Below are 23893 nucleotides of genomic sequence, written 5' to 3' on the forward strand. Positions count from 1 at the left end.
TCCTAGCGATGCTAGGAACTTGTGAGGTACAGGGGCTCCCTCTCTCTAGTGCTGCTCACTGAGGGATCGAGCCCCCGGGCAAGCCGAAGTCAGTAAGGCTGGGGACTTTCCACCCTTCCTAAGGGGTAAGTCACCCTCTGTAAATAGCGTGGTTTGTATTTCGGTTACGGAACAAATGACAAATTCGAAGATAATTTGTATTTTTCCTAACCATACAAACCTTAGCTATTTACACTTATGTGCCCACCATCCCTGACCCCCAAGTCACCGGTGTGTGGAGGGGGGAGGGGTAGCAAGCTACCCTTCCCCACCCCCCGCTAACTAGCGCGGGGGTAATTAACCCTCGTTAAACCTATTGGCTCGTCATTTCAGCTGCGCTAAAAGGTAAACCCTCTGTAAATAGCTAAGGTTTGTATGGTTAGGAAAAATACAAATTATCTTCGAATTTGTCATATTTACTGAGGTATATTTTACATTTATGGGATTGCTTCATATTGTGATCCTTCTTTCCTCTGATATTGAATAGAAATATAAATCTGAGGGTGATTTCCATATGAAAGATTATTTTTATCAATCAATTTAATAAGATTACTAAGCTCCATTTCTAGACTCATAGGGCTTGCCAAAGGGATTTTCTCCTAAGGTAAAAATTGGAGAAAGGTTTGAAGTTTAAAAATATGCTTAGAGAAAGAATGAAAGTGAAAATAAGAAAGGAATGCAGCTGGGGATGAAAGGTAGCTGCAAAAGACCTTTGTACGTGTTACTATATTAAGGGTTCTTTTTGAAGATTAATGTATGAGAGAGTTGGTTTCAAAACACAGTTAGGATCCCTTTCACCTAAAAAAATAAGATTATTGCTTTTGGAAAATATTTTAGGAGACAAAGACAGAAATTGATTGTTGAAAGTTTTCGGGGAAGTACAGTAATGAAAATTACAAGGTAGAGCATTCTAAGTATTCAAGTTATGATAGTGAAGTCAAAAGAAAACCTGGGAATAACTGGAGAGAATATTTAGACAGGAAAGCAGATGAGGCTGACAAAGCTTTGAATTCAGGGAGTGGCTATGGTGTAAGAATTGCTCATAAGATTATTAATGAAATCTATATTGGGCCAAAAAAAAGCATATACGCATAAGAAAGAGAGATGGATCTGCTATAACAACAAAAGACGAAGAAAGGCAACGTTGCATGGAACACTTTAGTGAGCTCATGAGTAAGAGATATGAAGGGTATAATTTGATTGATATGCCTGAAGCTGAGGAAGACCTTGATGCAGCCAAGATTGATCAATATTAAGTGTGTTTGAAGTTGAAGCTATCTTTAAATAACTAGAGATGGAAAGCCCCTGGATACGATGGAATAACTGCTGAGATGATATTGGCCGAAAATGAAGTGATTCCCGGAATTCTTACAAGATTATTTTGTAGAATATGGTGTGGAGGCAAAATCTGATGAATGGGAGCTTGGATTGTTGGTGAAAATGGCAAAAAAGAGAAATCTGACTGATTGCAATAATTACAAAGGCATCACAGTTACGTCCGTTGTCAAGAAATTATATATACTGTACTGTACTCATTTTAAAGACACTAGAGAGAAAAATTGATGAAAAACTGAGTGATGAACAAGCAGTATTTAGAAAAGGTAGAAGTTGTATTGACCAAATTTTCCTTTTGGTTCAGAAATGTGTAGAATATAGAAATCCACTTTTGGCATTTGTGGACTATGAAAAAGCCTTTGATAATGTGCACCGGCCAATTTTGTGGAGAGTCCTGCGTTATTATGTTATTCTTCTTAAATATATTTATTTTATTAAGTCTGTTCCTAAGCATAGCAAGTGCAAAGATAATGTTATTGGAGTCCTATCAAATGAATTTCCACTGAATAGTGGAGTACTCCAAGGGAATGTGTTTGTCACCTATGTTGTTTATCCTCCTCATGGATTTTGTAATGCATTGTACAGTTGGGGATAGTAGAGAAGTATTGAACTGGATTGGTAACAGGAAATTAGCTGACCTAGAGTATGCTGATGATACTGTTATTAGCAGAATAACACAGGGCTTGCCAAGCTTCATTACCAGAATGCATGAAATGTCACATGAGGTTTGGCTCAAGATAAATAGAAGAAAGACAGAGATGATGAGAATGGAATATACAATGGAAGATGAAATATCATTGCAAGGAGTATGGATAATGAGGTGGAATCATTTAAATATTTAGGAACTATGACCTCTAATACAGGATCTCTAGAATTGGAGTTTAATGAAAGATTAAAAAAAAAGCAAATCAGACAATGGTTAGATTAAGTAAAATTTGGAAAATTTGGAAATCAAATCACCTGAAATTACATATGAAATTCAGGCTATATATCAGTTTAGTGAGATTGGTGTTACTGTATGAACTTAAGTCTTGGTATGACAATGAAACAATATCCAACAGATTTTGTAGATTTAAGAACAAAGCCCACAGAAGAATATCGGAAGTTAAATGTGAGGACAGGATTAGAAATGAAACTATAAGTGAGATTTCCCGAGTGCCATATGTGAATGAGATCATGGGAAGGGGTAGATAGAGATGGTTTGGGCATGCTCTTTGCACTCTTCAAGAGAGGTTAGTTCACTAAACTTTCAACTGGGCTCCACAAGGCACTAGAAGAGTTGGAAGACCCAGTCCTACATGGCTGAGGACAATGAAACGTGAAGGAGGAGAGCATGAATGGAGAAATATTGATTTAAAAGCTCAAGAAAGAGATGACGCGAAATCTTACTGAGGCCCTTTCCGTCAATAGGCATGGGAGGAGATGATGATGAATCCAGTTTTAACAAATTCTGAGCAAGTGATTTTTATGTAAAAAAGAACTTGAGATATGTTTTTGAAAATCTTTAACCCAATTCCTACTGTATTTATTTGTGAACATATACTCCATGGCTCGAAATTTTTGGTAGTTCGGTCACCTTAGGCGACTTAATTTCTCATTTGTTCAGTTACCAGTCAGCCCGGTTGGCTAGTTGAATATCTATTTTCCAAAAAAGTGACAGGCTTGTTAATTGAAAAAATCGTTAACCAAGCCACCAAACAGGAAGCATGTCAGATGTTTACAAGACAAATGTGTTGATTTTATTGCCACTGTGCTTGTATACGACGCATTCTCGTTGAATATCACATACTATCACTGGATAATATGACTAGCAGATTTCAATACTCATAACCATATTATCATCCATATAAGCGCGTGTTTTTGTTGCCATCTTCAACTGTCAAAACAGCTTTACAATGTGGAATTTCCAGAAAGGTGTTAATAAGCCACTTGAGATGGGTACAAAGCGACCTAGGTTGGAAGAAGAGAGAAGCAACTCATGACATTTGTTCAAGAAATATGTATTGAATATATTTGGTAGAGATCTACGATTCAGAAGTTGACATGGGCTGAGGTGAATCTAAAGCATTGATCCTCCTTCAAGAACATCTTGTCACTAATGGACTTGGTCCTTAGGGCTACTGACCACTCAGCTGACTGAGAGAGGATTCAGCGAGATTATTATTATTACTATTATTATTATTATTATTATTACTTGCTAAGTTACAACCCTAATTGGAAAAGCATGATGCTATAAGCCCAGGGGCCCCAAAAAGGGAAAACAGACCAGTGAGGAAAGGAAACAATTAAAAATAAAATATTTTAAGAAAAGTAACATTAAAATATTTCTCCTATATAAACTATAAAAAAATTTAACAAAACAAGAGGAAGAGAAATTAGTTAGAATAGTGTGCTCAAGTGTACCCTCAAGCAAGAGAACTCTAACCCAAGACAGTGGAAGACTAGGGTACAGAGGCTATGGCACTAACCAAGACTAGAGAACAATGGTTTGATTTTGGAGTGTCCTTCTCCTAGAAGAGCTGCTTACCATAGCTAAAGTCTCTCTTCTACCCTTACCAATAGGAAAGTAGCCACTGAACAATTAGTGCAGTAGTTAACCCCTTTGGGTGAAGAAGAATTATGTGGTAATATCACTGTTGTCCGGTGTACGAGGACAGAGGAGAATCTGTAAAGAATATCCCAGACTATTTGGTGTATGTGTAGGCAAGGGGAAAGTGAACCATAACCAGAGAGAAGGAGCCAATGTAGTACTGTCTGGTCAGTCAAAGGACCCCATAACTCTCTAGCAGTAGTATTTCAACGGGTGGTTGGTGCCCTGGCTAACCTACAGGTGAAGGCGATCAAAAGTGATTGAGGTTGTCTTAAAGCCAATCCTCTTTCAGATTTGATGTTAATCAAATTAAATTTCCCTGAAGATTCTACATATGACCCAAGTGAGGCTATCCATCTGTGGAATTCAATGCATTGTCACCAAGGAGGCCAACACATGCACCCAGTGGAAAAAGAGAAAAAGGTTTCGTAAGTGTGACTCGTATTAATGTGATGTTGAAGTGATTGATGAGTGTAATTAATTTGGTCTTCTTCACAAATCCTTATGTTACAGTATATTTTTTGCATATTTTTAATTATTTAGTGTTATGGTGCTGGGATCTAACAGTATTTTTATGTATAGAATTACATTGTTGTCTAGTCAGTTTCTAGTCCAATATGAAGTACCTCAGTAAAGTAAATATCTTTTTTTTAATTAATACATTTTTACAGCAACATGATATTGACAGGTCTCCCTATTTAAATGCATGGTATTCTAGTGCTTTATTATTTGTTTTCATTTAATACCCATTTGCCAAGTGTTGCAATGTATTAATTACTGTATTTTTTATTTCATTATGGTGCTCCGAGTTGTTTTTATTGTGGTGCTCTAAGTTGTTTCATTTTTTATGGAACTACAGTATCAAAATATTCTCAAAATAAATGCATAATAGTTATGAACAATTAAATGCATAATATTTATGAACAATTGTATATATAGTCTTATGTGTTATTTTTACCAAGGGTTGAACTCACTGAAATCAGACACATTTTTGCTAATTGATTTTCTGATTGGCTAGTAACTTTATTAGGTAACTAGTCCGGCTGGCTGATACAAAAAATATGAATTTATAGGCCTGTACTCAACTTTTTTATTTCTAGTAACCTCATTGTATCATCTGGCAGCTGTAAATTTGGTAGTGTGCTTGTAAAATTAATTTTAAAAGTTATTTATGTCTCAGGAGATTGAAACTATAGTAGTTCTATTTTCAGGGATGTTTTTGATAAATGTCAAGGCTGCTTACTTGAGGATACAGACATCAATGATGTTGTTACTTGCTGTATTGTCTGTGATATTGATCAAGATGGTGAACTTGAAGTGTTGATTGGAACATATGGACAGGTAAGTTGCACTAATTTTATTTCTTATATACTAGTACAGTACTGTAGTCTACTTAGGCTAGGAGGGGTAATTTTTATTCATCACCTCCTTTAAAAGGTAAGGAGGTGTATGTTGCGTTTATGGATCTGGAGAAAGCGTATGATAGAGTTGATAGGGAAGCAATGTGGAATGTGATGAGGTTATATGGAGTTGGTGGAAGGTTGTTGCAAGGAGTGAAAAGTTTCTACAAAGGTAGTAAAGCATGTGTTAGGATAGGAAATGAAGTGAGCGATTGGTTTCCAGTGAGAGTGGGGCTGAGACAGGGATGTGTGATGTTGCCGTGGTTGTTTAACTTGTATGTTGATGGAGTGGTGAGAGAGGTGAATGCTCGAGTGCTTGGACGAGGATTGAAACTGGTAGATGAGAATGACCATGAATGGGAGGTAAATCAGTTGTTGTTTGCGGATGATACTGTACTGTTTGCAGACGCGGAAGAGAAGCTTGGCCGATTAGTGACAGAATTTGGAAGGGTGTGTGAAAAAAGGAAGTTGAGAGTTAATGTGGGTAAAATTAAGGTTATGAGGTGTACGAGAAGGGAAGGTGGTGCAAGGTTGAATGTCATGTTGAATGGAGAGTTACTTGAGGAGGTGGATCAGTTTAAGCACTTGGGGTCTGTTGTTGCAGCAAATGGTGGAGTGGAAGCAGATGTACATCAGAGAGTGAATGAAGGATGCAAAGTGTTGGGGGCAGTTAAGGGAGTAGTAAAAATTAGAGGGTTGGGCATGAATGTAAAGAGAGTTCTGTATGAGAAAGTGATTGTACCAACTGTGATGTATGGATCAGAGTTGTGGGGAATGAAAGTGACGGAGAGACAGTAATTGAATGTGTTTGAGATGAAGTGTCTTAGGAGTATGGCTGGTGTATCTCGAGTAGATAGGGTTAGGAATGAAGTGGTGAGGGTGAGAACGGGTGTAAGAAATGAGTTAGCAGCTAGAGTGGATATGAATGTGTTGAGGTGGTTTGGCCATGTTGAAAGAATGGAAAATGGCTGTCTGCTAAAGAAGGTGATGAATGCAAGAGTTAATGGGAGAATACAAGAGGAAGGCCAAGGTTTGGTTGGTTGGATGGAGTGAAGAAAGCTCTGGGTGATAGGAGGATAGATGTGAGAGAAGCAAGAGAGCGTGCTAGAAATAGGAATGAATGGCGAGCAATTGTGACGCAGTTCCGGTAGGCCCTGCTGCTTCCTCCGGTGCCTTAGATGACCGCGGAGGTAGCAGCAGTAGGGGATTCAGCGTTATGAAGCTTCCTCTGTGGTGGATAACGGGGGAGGGTGGGCTGTGGCACCCTAGCAGTACTGGCCAAACTCTGTTGAGTCCCTTGTCAGGCTGGGAGTAACGTAGAGAGAGGTGAGGTCCCCTATTTGTTTTATTTGTTTGATGTCTGCTACCCCCCAAAATTGGGGGAAGTGCCTTGGTATATGTATGTATGTACTATAGATGAACTTAATTTCTAATTGAAATTATTCTATTGCATACCTGACATTCATGTCTTATTCATTCTGCAAATGAAAAGCTCGGCCAAAATAAAAGATAAATAAGAATTTTACAGATACATGGAAAACCATTTGTTACCAACTGAAAAATGCAGTGGGGTATAGAGAACTATGTGCAAACAATGCTTTTTCAATATTAATCTTACCCGATGATCATGTAGCTGTCAACTCTGTTGCCCGACAGAAATCTACGGTCGGGATACGCCAGCGATCGCTATACAGGTGGGGGTGTACACAACTGCGCCATCTGTGAGCAGGTACTCAAGTACTTCTTGTCAACAAGAACTCAATTTTTCCTCTGTCGTGCCACCGGCTAGACCTACTGGGATACGCTGTTGATTCTGGAGTTATTGCTCACGATTTGGTGATGTATTTGCTCTAGAGTTTAGCCTTCGCTATTCAGGAAGCTTTATCTTTAGCTTAGCAAGCTTTTGGAATTAATTTGAATTAATTATGGTGACGAAGAGAGTATGGACTCTCTTTCACTTTTAAATGGCCGACCCTTCCCTTAGACGGAAGTGTTGGTGTCGAAGAGAGTATAGACTCTCTTTCACTTTTTATTTTATATCTCTCCGCCATTTATAGGCCTCTTCGATTAACTTTCCTTAAAAAAAAAAAAAAAAAATATGCGACCTTTCCTAATAGTAGGCGGTCCTTACTTGGAACCGAAGTTAATTAACATTGAGCTCGTCATATCGTTTTTCCTGTTAAGAATCTATGCTATTTTAATTTTATGTTTTTGAAAGAATTTCTTTGATAAGTCTCGTACTGTTTTCAAAGTTGAACTAACGTTTTGTTTAGTCTCCGCAGTTGTTGACGTTCAGAACGTTCAACTTGCGCTCTATCGTTACGATAGAGAGAGAGTATTCACGGTTTCACGTTGCAGTAAGAGTAAACCGATTCTAGCGTTTCGTTCATTCTTTCTTAGCTTAAATGGTTTTAATTCTAATAAAGGAGCTTTTTATTTGGGAAACCTTTGTTTTTTTTTTTTCCTTTAACAAATAATATGTTTTAACGATATATATAATTGGGCTCATCTCTCAGGTTCTAAGTCAAGAGAGAGAGAGAGAGAGATAGAGACGGAGGGAGAGAGAGGAGGATAAACGTTTCGTTCAAGCGGGTAACGTTGTTCTCTCGTTTTTTTTGCTCTTCTCCCTAGTCGATAGAGGGGAAGAAGGTAAAACGTTTCTAGAGTTTTATTCTTGTTCCCAGGCTTTATGCGGTGAGAGATTTTAAACGTAGTTTATTTGATCTAGTGTTTAGTCTCTTTTCCAGCCACTGAATTCTTTATCTTTCATTATGTTTTTCTGTTACATTGTAATACTGTTTTTGCAATTACTACCTTTTAATGAAGGATAGGATTGCGTGTTTCAGGTACAAACCACTTAAAGTTTCGAGTTCAGTGAAATAAGTGCAAACAGAAAATCAAAAGTGATAAAGTGATATGCGCAAAGTGTTACAGTGTTGCGTTCGAGGGTTCGTCTGTTCGTGCCAGTGGTTCACCTAGTCTGGGACCTCTTACAAGCTCCCAAGCCCAGGGGAGAAGTAATGTCGAAGGACTTATGGGTTCCTCAGGCCTTGATCGACGAACAGACGTTTCCCTCTGTGGTTTCGGGTGTATCTACACACGTTGCCGACGTGATCACCCCACCCACACAAAGACGAGAGAGCCCATTTATTCCTCGTCTGCGGAAGAGGTTTCTCGCAGAAACCATGGACCAAATCTTGCAGCTTTTAAGTGCAAGTCGGTCCCTTCCGCGCAAGTCCAACGGCCTAGGTGTAGCCACTGGGTCAGTTCGGACTCGCTGCAGTACGACAACTGCACACCTCCTAAGAGAGGCTAGGTGGTACCGCAACAGGCAGTAACTCCGTCTGTTGCCGCACCAGCTGTTTTAGACCCTCAGTCACAACGGACAGTAGCTCCGTTTGTTGTTGTCTTTCATAGACCCTAGTGGTCCATGCTGCAGACTATACAGTCTCAGCTTGCTCCTTCATGCAGGAGTATCATGCTGGAAGGTTGACAATGCAGCCTGTTTACCTACAACCCGCCGATGTTGTGCGCTCAGCAGATACTGCGGCTGCCTGCTCCCACACCACACCTGTGAGAGCTCCTCCACCGATGCGCAGTCCTCACTGCCAGACGCATGTTCTTGCTGCACCATCTGCTAGCATGCGTGAGCTGCCGCATCAGGAGTTGCCGGGTTCCAGCACTATGCGGCATTCTCCTCAGCCCAAGCAGCATGCTCTGCAGACCTTACAGCATGCTCCGCATACCATGCAGCATGAGCCGCATTCCATGCAGCATGAGCCTCATACCATGCAGCATGAGCCTCATCCCATGCAGCATGAGCCTCATTCCATGCAGCATGAGCCTCATCCCATGCAGCATGAGCCGCATGCCATGCAGCATGAGCCGCATACCATGCAGCATGAGCCGCATGCCATGCAGCATGAGCCGCATACCATGCAGCATGAGCCGCATGCCTTACCTCATGCTCTGCATACCATACCGCATGCTCTGCATACCTTACAGCATGCTCTGCATACCTTACAGCATGCTCTGCATTCCTTACAGCATGCTCTGCATACCTTACAGCATGCTCTGCATAGCTTACAGCATGCTCTGCATACCATACCGCATGCTCCTCAACCCACCGCAGCCCCTCCCACGCACCAGCACTCTGCTTTTGTTGTTGCCAGCTCCCACACTCCGACTGCGAAGGTTGACGATGCACCCGTGGGCCTACACCTCCCACGGTTGTGCGCCCGGCATGGCTTCATGCTCTCACACTCTTGTTGTGAGAGCTCCTCCACCCATGCACAGTCAACCCTGCCAGATGTTTGATGACTCCCACACACAGAGCACTCCGTTGCCGTGCGGGAGCTACCACAAGCTGCCGTGTTTTGACACGGTGTGTCAGCCTCCGCAACACACTGTGGTTACCGCCACTCGCCAGCAGCAAACTAGTCAGGCAGGAGTTGAGGCTTCCCCACACATCTTTGGTTGTTGCCAACTCATAAACTGTCATGCAGTTACATGACGTTGCCTTCTGGTCTGCTACTTATACACCAGTGCTGTATGTCCTCACGCTCCTGTTGTGGTTGACAGTTCAGTTTTTGACAGTTCACAGACTGTCAAGCAGTTTCATAACGTTGCCTTCTGGTCTGCTGCTTTTGCACCAGTGAAACCCTCACTGAGAGAACTTAGCTTTTCTCGGATATGGTTCCTGTAGATGAGAAAGTGCTGTTCTCCCTCCTTCTGATATTCCCTTGGGGACTCTGTCATTTGGAGAGGAGCCTTAAGCTGCTTAGCCTCCTATGGACTTTTATTTAAGCATAACATGCTTCCAGGGAGGGTAAATGGTTCCGCTTCAGTTGCTAACCCCGTCTGTTGCCACACCTGCTCCCATAGACCTTGAGCTTTGTTGCAAGACATGCAGTCCAAGCTTAGTCCTTGATAGAGGATTTCTTTTTACGGAGTCAGTGTGTCACTGGGAAGACGTTCAACAACCAGCAGAGGTGACTTGTGACGCGGTGCGGCAACCTCAGCAACCCGATAAAGAGTTGTCTGTACTACCCAGACAGTCTAGACAGTTTCGGGTTGTCGCTGTACTTCCTCGCTTCCCCATGGTTGACAGTTCACAGACGGTGCAGCAGTACCATGATCTTTTGTCCGGCTCCATCAGACGACTGGCTTTTAAGAGCTCCCACAAGTCGTCGCTGTCTGGAGAATCTCAGATGGACTATGGATCTGACCAAGGAACTGGGCCTCCTGGTCAATTTAGAGAAGTCCCAGCTCGTCCCATCCCAGACCTTTGTCTACCTGGGTATGGAGATTCAGAGTTGAGTTTTTCGGGCTTTTCCGTCGGCCCCAAGGATCAACCAAGCCCTAGAATGCATCCAGAGCATGCTGAGAAGGAATCGATGCTCAGTCAGGCAGTGGATGAGTCTAACAGGGACACTTTCATCGCTGGCCCTGTTCATCGAGTTAGGGAGACTCCACCTCCGCCCCCTTCAGTATCATCTAGCTGCTCACTGGATAAAGGACATGACGCTAGAGACGGTCTCAGTTCCTGTTTCCGAAGAGATGAGGTCTACTCTAACGTGGTGGAAGAACAGCTTTCTTCTCAAGGAAGGTCTACCTTTGGCTGTTCAGAACCCCGACCGCCGTCTCTTCTCGGACGCATCAGACACGGGCTGGGGTGCGACATTGGACGGACAGGAATGCTCGGGAACATGGAATCAGGAGCAAAGGACACTTTACATCAATTGCAAGGAGTTGTTGGCGGTTCATCTGGCCTTGATAAACTTCAAGTCCCTCCAGCTAAACAAGGTGGTGGAGGTGGACTCCGACAACACCACAGCCTTGGCTTACATCTCCAAGCAGGGGGGGACTCATTCGAGGAAGTTGTTCTAGATCGCAAGGGACCTCCTCATCTGGTCAAAAGATCGAAAGCTCACGCTGGGAACGAGGTTCATTCAGGGCGATATGAATGTCATGGCAGATCGCCTCAGCCGGAAGGGTCAGGTCATCCCCACAGAGTGGACCCTTCACAAGAATGTTTGCAGCAGACTTTGGGCCCTGTGGGGTCAGCCAACCATAGATCTGTTCGCTACCTCGATGACCTAGAGGCTCCCGTTGTATTGTTCTCCGATTCCAGACCCAGCAGCAGTTCACGTGGATGCTTTTCTGCTGGATTGGTCCCATCTCGACCTGTATGCATTCCCGCCGTTCAAGATTGTCAACAGGGTACTTCAGAAGTTCGCCTCTCACAAAGGGACACGGCTGACGTTGGTTGCTCCCCTCTGGCCCGCGAGAGAATGGTTCACAGAGGTACTGCAATGGCTGGTCGACATTCCCAGGACTCTTCCTCTAAGAGTGGACCTTCTACGTCAACCTCACGTAAAGAAGGTACACCCAAACCTCCACGCTCTTCGTCTGACTGCCTTCAGACTATCGAAAGACTCTCAAGAGCTAGAGGCTTTTCGAAGGAGGCAGCCAGAGCGATTGCCAGAGCAAGGAGGACATCCACTCTCAGAGTCTATCAGTCTAAATGGGAAGTCTTCCGAAGCTGGTGCAAGGCCGATGCAGTTTCCTCAACCAGTACCACTGTAACCCAGATTGCTGACTTCCTGTTACATCTAAGGAACGTAAGATCCCTTTCAGCTCCTACGATCAAGGGTTACAGAAGTATGTTGGCAGCGGTTTTCCGCCACAGAGGCTTGGATCTTTCCACCAACAAAGATCTACAGGACCTCCTTAGGTCTTTTGAGACCTCAAAGGAACGTCGGTTGTCCACTCCAGGCTGGAATCTAGACGTGGTCCTAAGGTTCCTTATGTCATCAAGATTTGAACCTCTCCAATCAGCCTCTTTTAAGGACCTCACATTAAAAACTCTTTTCCTCGTGTGCTTGGCAACAGCTAAAAGAGTAAGTGAGATCCACGCCTTCAGCAGGAACATAGTTTTCACATCTGAAACGGCTACATGTTCCTTGCAGCTCGGTTTTTTGCTAAAAACGAGCTTCCTTCACGTCCTTGGCCTAAGTCGTTCGAGATCCCAAGCCTGTCCAACTTGGTGGGGAACGAACTGGAGAGAGTACTTTGCCCAGTTAGAGCTCTTAGGTACTATCTAAAAAGGTCAAAACCTTTACGAGGACAATCAGAAGCCTTATGGTGTGCTATCAAGAAGCCTTCTCTTCCAATGTCTAAGAACTCAGTTTCTTACTACATCAGGCTTCTGATTAGGGAAGCACATTCTCATCTGAAGGAAGAAGACCTTGCTTTGCTGAAGGTAAGGACACATGAAGTGAGAGCTGTGGCTACTTCAGTGGCCTTCAAACAGAACCGTTCTCTGCAGAGTGTTATGGATGCAACCTATTGGAGAAGCAAGTCAGTGTTCGCATCATTCTATCTCAAAGATGTCCAGTCTCTTTACGAGAACTGCTACACCCTGGGACCATTCGTAGCAGCGAGTGCAGTAGTAGGTGAGGGCTCAGCCACTACATTCCCATAATCCCATAACCTTTTTAACCTTTCTCTTGAATACTTTTTATGGGTTGTACGGTCGGCTAAGAAGCCTTCCGCATCCTTGTTGATTTGGCGGGTGGTCAATTCTTTCTTGAGAAGCGCCGAGGTTAGAGGTTGTGATGAGGTCCTTTAGTATGGGTTGCAGCCCTTTATACTTCAGCACCTAAGAGTCGTTCAGCATCCTAAGAGGACCGCTACGCTCAGTAAGGAAGACGTACTTAATAAAGGCAGAGTAATGGTTCAAGTCGTCTTCCTTACCAGGTACTTATTTATTTTATGTTATTTTTGAATAACTAATAAAATGAAATACGGGATACTTAGCTTCTTTGTTAACATGTATGCTGGTCTCCACCCACCACCCTGGGTGTGAATCAGCTACATGATCATCGGGTAAGATTAATATTGAAAAATGTTATTTTCATTAGTAAAATAAATTTTTGAATATACTTACCCGATGATCATGAATTTAAGGACCCGCCCTTCCTCCCCATAGAGAACCAGTGGACCGAGGAGAAAATTGAGTTCTTGTTGACAAGAAGTACTTGAGTACCTGCTCACAGATGGCGCTGTTGTGTACACCCCCACCTGTATAGCGATCGCTGGCGTATCCCGACTGTAGATTTCTGTCGGGCAACAGAGTTGACAGCTACATGATCATCGGGTAAGTATATTCAAAAATTTATTTTACTAATGAAAATAACATTTCTCCCAGCCTCTCCCGTCCCGATTTCTCACTACAGTGCTACCTTGATTTGCGAGCTTAAATCATTCTGAGAGGGAACTCGTAAGCTAAAACAACATATCCCATAAGAAATAAAGGAAATATACTCATGTTATACACATTTGTAAATACACATATACACAATGCTTTTTCTTTTCAGTGTCTGTGAAGTGTATTAGCAATGGAGAAACTGAAAGTAGATATACGGAACTGTCCAGGAGTTACTGATTGTAGCTGTGGAACATTCATGAGCATGTTGTTAATTGATCCCCATTCCTTGTCTAAACTGCAGGGGGCCTGATTGCTCACAAGCTTCTTCCTGTGAGGAATGTGAAGAGTGGCTGACCCCCCAATGGCAGGCGTACAGTGTTGCATGAACCACCCTCCCACCCTTGAATCACTCTTAACTGACAATAGTCTCCTCAACACAAACTTTCCCCTTACATTATCAGCAGCAGGACTCTTGGACAAAAAAGGACATAAAAACAAAACATAACCATAATACCATATTCCTTAAAACTGAAATAATTAACAAAACCCTTCCACAATCAAATAAACCCTAACAAAACTTAAAACTAAAATAGACCATAACCAATATGTAATAAGTATATATTTTGTTGACAACAAAACTGTCGTCCACAGAAAGCCGAACTGTCCTTTACGGCAAACTACCACAGCTCTGTGGGTAACACACTACACTGTGTGGCAATTTGCCACAACTGCTTCCCACATTGGGGTAGTAGTTATCATCATCTTCGTCATCATCATCAACAACAGCAATCGAAAGTTCATACAGTTCGGGTCATCAACAATTATACAATTCTGAGTGGTTCTATCAAGTTCCTTATCACAAGCCAGGTCGTCAACAATCAATTTCACATAAAAAATCTCTCCAAAGGAGGAATTACGGCTCAAAAATAAACAATCACTTCCAACGCTGGTCGAAATCAAATAAATATCTAAATCCAGCGTGCACACACACAACTGCCTAAAGTTGCAGTCAATCAAAAAAAGCATTCGCTCCGAAACATTTACCAATGTCCTAACCTAACTAAAAACAAACAAACAACCTCATTTATACCAACAATCTTTCTCACAATAAACAATCGATACACTAAGTACCTTTCACTCGCTGACACACACACACACACACACACACACACTCTCTCTCCTCTCTCTCTCTCTCTCTCTCTCTCTCTCTCTCTCTCTCTCTCTCAATTTGGCAAACAACAAAAAATAAATAAAAATAAAATAAAAATCAATCCCCCACATTCCTCCCCTCTTACTTTGCCAAATCCGTCTCACAAAACACTTTCCTAATTTTTTTTCATAACCCAGTCTGAGTCGAGAACAGGGACTTCATACACTCTCATTCACTTCTTCCCTATCACAATCATTTGCTACATTAATACTATTCCTATCTAAATCCCTATCATCTAATATATCATGCACTATCCTATCTACCTCACTATCATCTGGCCCTAAAATCTCACTTATTTCCATCAACAATTCATCCATTTCATCCAAACCATTTTCTACTTTAATAAAAGATTTATCCATACTACTTATCATTCTCCTATCTCTCATTCGTCATACTTTCTTTTACATCATCTAAGGAAAAACCACACACACTATAGGATCATTCATACTCAGCCATGATTCATCTGTATTAACACATTTATCTTCCATACTCACCTGTACATTACACCCTTGTCATGCATATTCAGATTCCTACGTATACCTATAAATTTCCCTTGCACTTTCTCCTCGCTTAAAACTTTCAAATGCCTCTTTTTCCTATATTCAACTAACAATAATTGTTTATTTTCCATCCCTAACTTCTCATGCATGCTAGGTTCATACTTACTCATTTCCTACCAATTATTCATCCCATTCTCACGAACATTGATCCTATTCCTTCCACACACACACACACAGGAGGACTTGCCCAGTTGAACCCTCTGACTACCTAGTTTCACGAACATCCTGGTTGGCCTAATCCCTTCTTCCTACAAACCCTAGCTATATGCCCATCTACACCACATTCAGTACATTTAGCACGCTGCTCTCTACACATCCTCGCTTAATGCCCATTCTGACCACAATTGCCGCAAATCACATTCATACGATTACTACGACATCCACTCGCTATGTGCCCAGTCATACCACACTGATAACATTTTACCCCTTTCTCTTTCTTGTACTCGCTAATTCTATGCCCTACCTCACCATATCCAAAACAAGCACCTAGAGCCCATCTACATTCATTCTTCTTATGACCTTCCTTTCCACACCTATATCACTTTTCATCATGGACACGACTATCTGACATATCTCATTGCTCACTCACACTCCTATCTCTATTGCGCCAATTACCATGCCTAAATCCACCATTTGCTTGCACAGTTCCTCCGTTACTTGCCCTAACACTCCTATCTATTACCTGATCAGCTATCCTCATTGGCCCTCTCAAAATTGCATTCTTATAACTACCAAATTCTATTACACTTTCTTCCATTCCAGTTCTTACACTCACAGATTTACTTTCTTTCATACACCTATCTAACTCACAATCCTCAACTGTCTCTAGTATATCATCCCATGTCAATCTCTCTTGTGTCCACCTCATTTTCTCCTTCCGTTTCAAATTAATAAATTCACACACATTCTCAGGTACTGTTGCCAAAAACTTCCTCATTAACTCCTTATTCTCATTTATACCTTCATCTCCATACTTCTTCCTTGCTAACGTTTCTAACTGACATACGTACATAGAAATAGCCTCACCCACATTCATTCGAGCCTCATCAAAATCATTTTTACGCCTATACTTAACACTCCCTTTCATACATTGTACCTGCTCAATTATCCTACCTTTCACACTATCATATTCAACATTCCCCACACTCATTATCACACCATACATCATCAACAAATACCATCAAATATTCTCCTAACTCCCTAGCCCAAACTCTCTTACTATCACCATACTTATCCTGACAATACCTCTCATACTCCTTGAAAAACTCGTATACATCCTTACTACTATGCTCATTGAAACTTTCACACCGAGGTACCTCTCTCATAAACACAGTCTTACACACATCACGTTCATTCTCCCTGCTATCATCACTGTTACCTTCCTTCTTGTTTCCTACTTCTTCGCTAGAATATAAAGAATCTAATTCTACACTCATACTCCTATCCTTGATTATACTCTTCCTAGCCCTTTTCTTACTCACCACTTTCACGATCATCCTTGCTCTCATCCTGACACTTTTTCTTCTCTTTCTTCACATCACTTTTACCTTTCTTTTCATCCTTCCTCTCACCTTTCTGTTCATCCTTACTATACCTAGTCCCTTTAACTTCACTATCACTATTACTATCACTATCACTTCCTTTCCCATTATCACTTACCTTAACCTATTCTTCCACCAGCAACCCTTTACCTGAAGCAGAAACCACTCCTCCGACTGCACCTTCACCCATGAAAGTTTTCATCATCCTCATTACTTGTCCCATCATAGCTTCCACTCGTTTCTCCATTCGTGCCTCATTCTCTTGCATCCTAATCTCAAAACCTTCTTCCACTTTCTCAACACTTCCCTTTAGCGCTTTCAGTTCTTTTTGCATCTCCTCATTCTCACAACTCAGCCTCGCATTCTTAAGCAATAACTTCTTCTCTCGCTCCTTAGTCAACCGCAATTCCTTCCTTAATATCTTTAATTGTTCTTCCATTTTCATCAACCTTAATCTAATTTCTTATCCTATCAGTCCTTCGTCCAACAGTCCAGCTTCCAATCCCACCTCGGCAGTCCCTGTTCGGGCGCCAAAATAATGTGGCGGGATGTTGTAAGAACAACCTCCATACCCTTGAATCACTCTAACTGACAATAGTCTCCTCAACACAAACTTTCCCCTTACGTTATCAGCAGCGGGACTCTTGGACAAAAAGGACATAAAAACAAAACATGACCTTAATACTATATTCTTTAAAACTAAAATAATTAACAAAACCCTTCCACAATTAAATAAACCCTAACAAAACTTAAAACTAAAATAGACCACAACCAATATGTAATAAGTATATATATATTATGTTGACACCAAAAGTGTCGTCCACAGAAAGGCGAACTGTCCTTTACAGCAAACTACCACAGCTCTGTGGGTAACACACTACACTGTGTGGCAATTTGCCACAACTGCCTCCCTGATTGGGGTAGTGATCATCATCATCAACAACAGCAATCGAAAGTCCATATGGTCCGGGTCATCAACAATTATATAATTCTGAGTGGTCGTGTCAAATTCCTTATCTCAAGCCAGGTCAACAATCAATTTCATAAAAAAAATCTCTCCAAAGGAGGAATTACAGCTTAAAAATAAAAAATCACTTCCAACGCTGGTCAAAATCAAATAAATATCTAAATCCAGCATGCACACACACACAACTGCCTCAAGTCGCAGTCAATCAAAAAAAGCATTCGCTCCGAAACATTTACCACTGTCCTAACCTAACTGAAAACAAACAAACAACCTCATTTATACCAACAGTCTTTCTCACAATAAACAATCGATACACTTACTACCTTTTGCTTGCTGACACACACGCACACTCTCTCTCTCTCTCTTGATTTGGCAAACAACAACACATGAATAAAAATAAAATAAAAATCAATCCTCCACAGCATGACTCCTTTCCTTCGGAGTCTTGTTCTAACTCTGTGAAATTGATCAGACCTCTTCCTCCTACACCTGGTACTCTTCCCCATTTACCTCCTCTGATGGCGGTTTTAATCTAACTTTAGGAGAAGCACATGAGGGGTAATATGTCAGGATGTCAGAAAACCCAAAACCAATCAATCAGATCAATTGTAAGTGGTAAGGCCTGATCAGTTTCCCTTAGAGAAATTGGTGGACTTCCTTCTCAGAGAGAGTCCTTTAAATCCGTTCCAGGTGTAGACCCTGGTTGACGACATCCTGAGGACTTTATACGGTAGTCTACTTTGAGTTTGGGAGGTACTCCTTTCAAGTAATGACTGATATTGGCTCTTGCTGGCTCGCACAAAGGGTACCCACTCCAGGTACACCTACGGGTACCTCTCTTGTGTAGGTTGACCTTGATGCCCCGACATCACCATTCTTGGAAGCTGTCCGTCCTTCGGGACGTAAGAAGGATGCCCTTCCCTTTGTCCAAAGTACCAAGAAACTAGCAGAAGAACCTTGATTTCTGCTGGGTCATTTATCACCTGAATGGAAAAGACGTAGATTGTCGTCTTCCGATGACAAACTTGATCGCCATTCAGAGTTATCCGGTGTCTACTCTGCAACTATACCTACAGAGATCTAAATCCTCAGAAGGTAGTTTGTTTCAAATACCCTGACCAGCAAGTCCCTTCCAACTAGGACTATCTGTATTCTAATGACCTCATTAAAAAAAGCTGATCTTTTCTCCATCTGTAAAACTCCTGCTGTGAGAAAGATGTCTTCTTCACTAGCTTATTATGTTTTGGCTAATATGCAATTTCAAGATATTCAGAAATAGGATTTTCCTTTGTCAAAACCCCTTGATTATAAAACTAAGGAAAAACCTACGCAGTGCCCCAACATTAGTGTTGATCTTTGAAGTTTCACTGCGTAAGGTGTTGTTGGATTGAAAACATTGATGAAATCCCAATGAACAAAGGTTATGTAAATGAAAGATTAAACCAGATTTAATTCCACAATATTTGTTTACTTTATGTAAGATTAACTGTTTGCAGACAGTTAATGTAAATTCTGAATATTTTAAACATAGGAGTGAAGCCTATCAGAAATTAGCATTTTCACAATGAATTACAATTTATATTTAGTTCTTTTTACTGTGAAAAATATTGTGTACATTTTAGTGAAAGTCTGAAGATAAGTAAAATTAAATTAAAGATTATGTTATTATGCAGGTCATTCTTATTTACAAGAATAATGAAGAAATTGAGCAGTGGGAGCTTTACCATTCAGTGACATTACCCTGTCCAGTTTTGGCAATGGTTCATTGCGATGTTATGGGTGATGGTACCTTACAGCTTATTGTCATGACAACTATTGGCATACACATTTTTCAGGTAAGTCTACATTAGTACTATTTGGTATAAAAGTATTATTAAATCATAAATGATTTTAGATCATATTACCCCCTTATGGGATTAAACTTGGTATCACTTACAATGTTTTTACAGTAAGCTACACTGTAGATAGAATGAGAATTTTGGAAGTAATTTGTATTTTCACAACTATACAAACTTGAGATAGAAATCAACACAAGCAGGCATATGGCTTTGAAACTTTTACTGAGAGGTTACCAACCGTTCCGGTTGTTACCGGTGATAGTGGGGAGAAGCACCATCCCCTTGCTTACTCATACCTTCTTCACATTGATTGCACCTGGGACTTTTTTTGGTGGTGGGAGGTGATGTATAAAGAACTTTTCCAAATTTTTCATTTGTTCCAACACAAATACAAAGCCTCGTTTATTATTTAGGAGACTCGCCTTAAGGGGCCGGCTGGCTAATGCCGTTTTTTAAGGACAGGGCTTTGACATTCATACCACTTAATAAGGTGACTTAGGATATCTCCAAACTGGATAGGATTTTTGCCTCTTTACCTTCGGTTTTGCGACACCAGGGCGATTTATCCTGAAAATGAGTCTTTTTCTAATTCTATGTCCTCCCCTGATACTTAATATTAAGACCTGAGATTACTACCCTATATAGACCTGATTTAGACCTCCAATAATATAAAGTTTTCTCTAAGTAATTTTTTTGCTAGATAAGAATTTTTTCCTTATGGTAGGAAATAAACCTTACAAATCAGAGAAAACACTAAAAACAAAATACTGAACAAAAATTGGAAAGGGGGATCTATTTTATTGCTATATAATGTCTTTCTAAGTTATATAACAAACATCAATGCTATATCTTTAAAACTAAGGGAGAAGATAGAATTTGGTCAATAAGACTGCAAATTTCTTAGCTTCAAAGTTATCTGTTATTTTGTGCAAGTTAGCAAGAAGAGGAGCTTTTAGCGCTTGTTGGAGAATTGGTAATGTTATTCCACTATGTAAATGTGTTTTTGGTAGCTCAAGTCCAAGTGATTACTGCCCAATTTCCATAACTCCCATATTATCTAAAGTTTTTGAATGTCTTTTGGCATAACATCTTAATAGGTATGCTGAAGGTAATCATCTGTTCCCTAGTTTGCAATTTGGTTTTCGTAAAGGCCTTGGAGCATGTGATGCCCATTTTACAATCTCCAATGGTGTAGAGAAATCCCTTGATTGTGGTCAGAAAGTTCATATGATTGGCCTTGATTTTAGTGCTGCCTTTAACCGTGTTGATCACGAGGCCCTTGTTTTCAAACTCAAACAGTTGGGAGTGGGTGGGTCGTTTCTCAGCATCATTATTGAATTTTTAAGTAATAGATCGCAAAGAGTTGTTGTTGACGGTCACCATAGTGAGTATAGGAATGTGATATCTGGTGTTCTTCAGGGTAGTGTTCTTGGCCCATTATTTTTCATACAATAACACATGACATGTGGTTTGGTCTAGAAAACAAGCTTGTTGCATATGCAGATGATGCTACTCTCTTTGCATCAATTCCATCTCCTGAATGTAGATCTGGGGTTGCTGAATCCCTTAATAGAGATTACAGTGATACCTCGGTAGTCGAACGACTCTATACTCGAACAATTCGGAGTTCGACCAAAATTTTCGAGAAATTTTTGCTGCGGTGCTCGACCAAAAATTCGGTACTCGACCAGCCGAACACGTGACGACCGCATGGGCTTTGTGATGATCGCGCCATCTCGGCCACTCTCGCTTGTTCGGGAAGCATCAGTTCTCTCGAGAGCGTCACTCAGACAACGCGCGATCAGCATTCGTTGTGATTTAGTGATTTTCAGTGCTTTTAATTGCTTTTTTAGCTTTCATAATGAGTCCCAAGAAAGTAATGAGTGTTAAGGGGAAGGAGAAGAGGAAAACAGTGCGAACAACGATCGAGTTGAAGAAGGAAATTATAGCGAAATATGAGAATGGTGTACGAGTGTCCGATTTAGCGGTAGAATACGGAATGGCGAAGTCGACCATTTCTACGTTTTTAAAGCATAAAGAAATGATTAAGAAGGCGAATGTTGCAACGGGAGTTACGGCGGTAACTAAGCAAAGGCCACAAGTGATTGAGGAGATGGAAAAGTTGCTTTTAATATTTATTAAAGAAAAACAGTTGGCCGGGGAAAGTGTTAGTGAAGCGTTCATTTGTGAAAAAGCGTTGCATATCTATGAAGAATTAGTGAAGAAAAGTCCGAGTACCAGTGAAAGTGATTCATTTACATTTAAAGCGAGCAGGGGTTGGTTTGAAAAGTTTCGTAATAGAACAGGTATTCATCGTGTTACTAGGCATGGGGAGGCAGCTAGTTCGGATCAAATTGCAGCCGATAAATACGTGGGGGAATTCGATCGGTACATAAATGAACAAAATTTGATCGCACAACAAGTCTTTAATTGTGATGAGACTGGGTTATTTTGGAAGAAAATGCCAGCCAATACGTACATTACCAAGGACGAGACGAAGATGCCAGGTCACAAGCCAATGAAAGATAGGCTAACATTGTTGCTGTGTGCAAATGCAAGTGGCGATTGCAAGATCAAACCCTTGTTAGTGTACCACTCGGACAACCCCCGGGTGTTCAAACGAAATAATATTTGTAAAAGTGCACTACCAGTTATGTGGCGCTCGAACACTAAATCTTGGGTCACAAGACAATTCTTTACTGAGTGGATAAACGAAGTGTTTGCCCCCCAGGTTAAGGCTTACCTCATTGAAAAGAGCTTGCCAATGAAATGTCTTCTGGTTATGGACAATGCTCCTGCACATCCTCCAGGTCTCGAGGATGACTTGAAAGAAGAATACAGCTTTATCAAAATCAAATTCTTGCCCCCCAATACTACTCCCATACTCCAGCCCATGGACCAACAGGTCATTTCAAACTTCAAAAAACTCTATACCAAGGCCCTTTTCAGAAAGTGTTTTGAAGTGACCAGTGACACGAAGTTGACCCTAAAGGAATTCTGGAAGGAACACTTCAGCATCCTCAACTCTGTTAACATGATTGACCAAGCTTGGCGAGGTGTGACCTATAGGACATTGAACTCTGCCTGGCGTAAGCTGTGGCCATCATGTGTCACAGAGAGGGAGTTTGAAGGTTTCCAACCAGAGGCGGGTCCAAGCACTGCTACCCCTGTAATTTCTGATGACACTGATGTCGTTGAGGAAATTGTTGTCATGGGCAGGAGTTTGGGGCTTGAGGTCGACAAGGATGATATTGATGAGCTTGTAGAAAGCCATTCTACCGAGTTGACTGTGGAGGAATTGTTGCACCTGCAACAACAACAGCAGCAGGATCTGATTGTGGAGCAGGAATCTTCAGAAGAGGATGAGGTAAGGGAGGATGTTCCAAGTTCTCTCATCAATGAAATTTGTTCCAAGTGGGCAGATGTGCAGGCTTTTGCTGAAAAATACCACCCAGAAATTGCAGTAGCAAACCGGGCAGTGCATATGTTTAATGATAGTGTCATGTATCATTTTCGAAGAATACTGCAGAGGAGGAAGAAACAATTAACAATAGACCAGTTTTTCACAAAAGAAAAGAAAGCTGCTACATCAAAGCCTGTTTCTCCTCCAAAGAAGAGACAAAGAAGAGAAGAAACCCCTGAAATAGATCTGCCCACCCTTTCATTGGAGAGAGAAACAACTCCTGAAGGAGAACTACCCCGCCACATCATGGAAGGGGACTCTCCTTCCAAGCAGTAACCTCCCCCTTCCATCCTCTCCACATCCATCCCTGTATGCCATCGAACCGCTGCTCAAAGGTATGTTCACTACAGTACAGAAAATGGTTTAAAATTGTTTTATTTTAGTACAGTAAATGGTTTAAAATTGTTTTATAGGATTTTCTGACCAATTTCATACACATTTAGATAATTATTGTTGTTTAGGTACACGTTTTATTAATATTTTGGGCCTGTTCGAGTGCTTGGGAACGGAATAGAATATATACCATTATTTCTTATGGGGAAAAAAAATTCGGTACTCGAACAAATCGGAGGTCGAACACGGATCTCGAACGGATTATGGTCGAGTACCGAGGTATCACTGTAGTTAAAATTAGTGCATGGTGCAAATTATGGGGTATGAAGTTGAATCCTAACAAAACTCAAAGTATGATTGTAAGTAAGTCAAGGTCCGTGGCTCCTCAACATCCTGATCTCAGCA

The 23893-nt window shown here is 41.2% G+C and overlaps 1 protein-coding gene across 1 annotated transcript in view; it reads left to right on the forward strand.

Annotated features, from left to right (window-relative positions):
• Positions 1 to 23893, forward strand: part of LOC137638504 (KICSTOR complex protein kaptin-like) — a 92145-nt gene that overhangs the window by 38265 nt on the left and 29987 nt on the right. Inside the window, exons 7-8 of the mRNA XM_068370606.1 lie at positions 5176 to 5305; positions 19528 to 19689. Coding sequence (XP_068226707.1) covers positions 5176 to 5305; positions 19528 to 19689 — 292 coding nt within the window. The remainder of the gene's footprint in view (positions 1 to 5175; positions 5306 to 19527; positions 19690 to 23893) is intronic.

This window comes from Palaemon carinicauda, chromosome 1 (assembly GCF_036898095.1).
Source record: "Palaemon carinicauda isolate YSFRI2023 chromosome 1, ASM3689809v2, whole genome shotgun sequence".
In the NCBI taxonomy this organism is placed as follows: domain Eukaryota; kingdom Metazoa; phylum Arthropoda; class Malacostraca; order Decapoda; family Palaemonidae; genus Palaemon; species Palaemon carinicauda.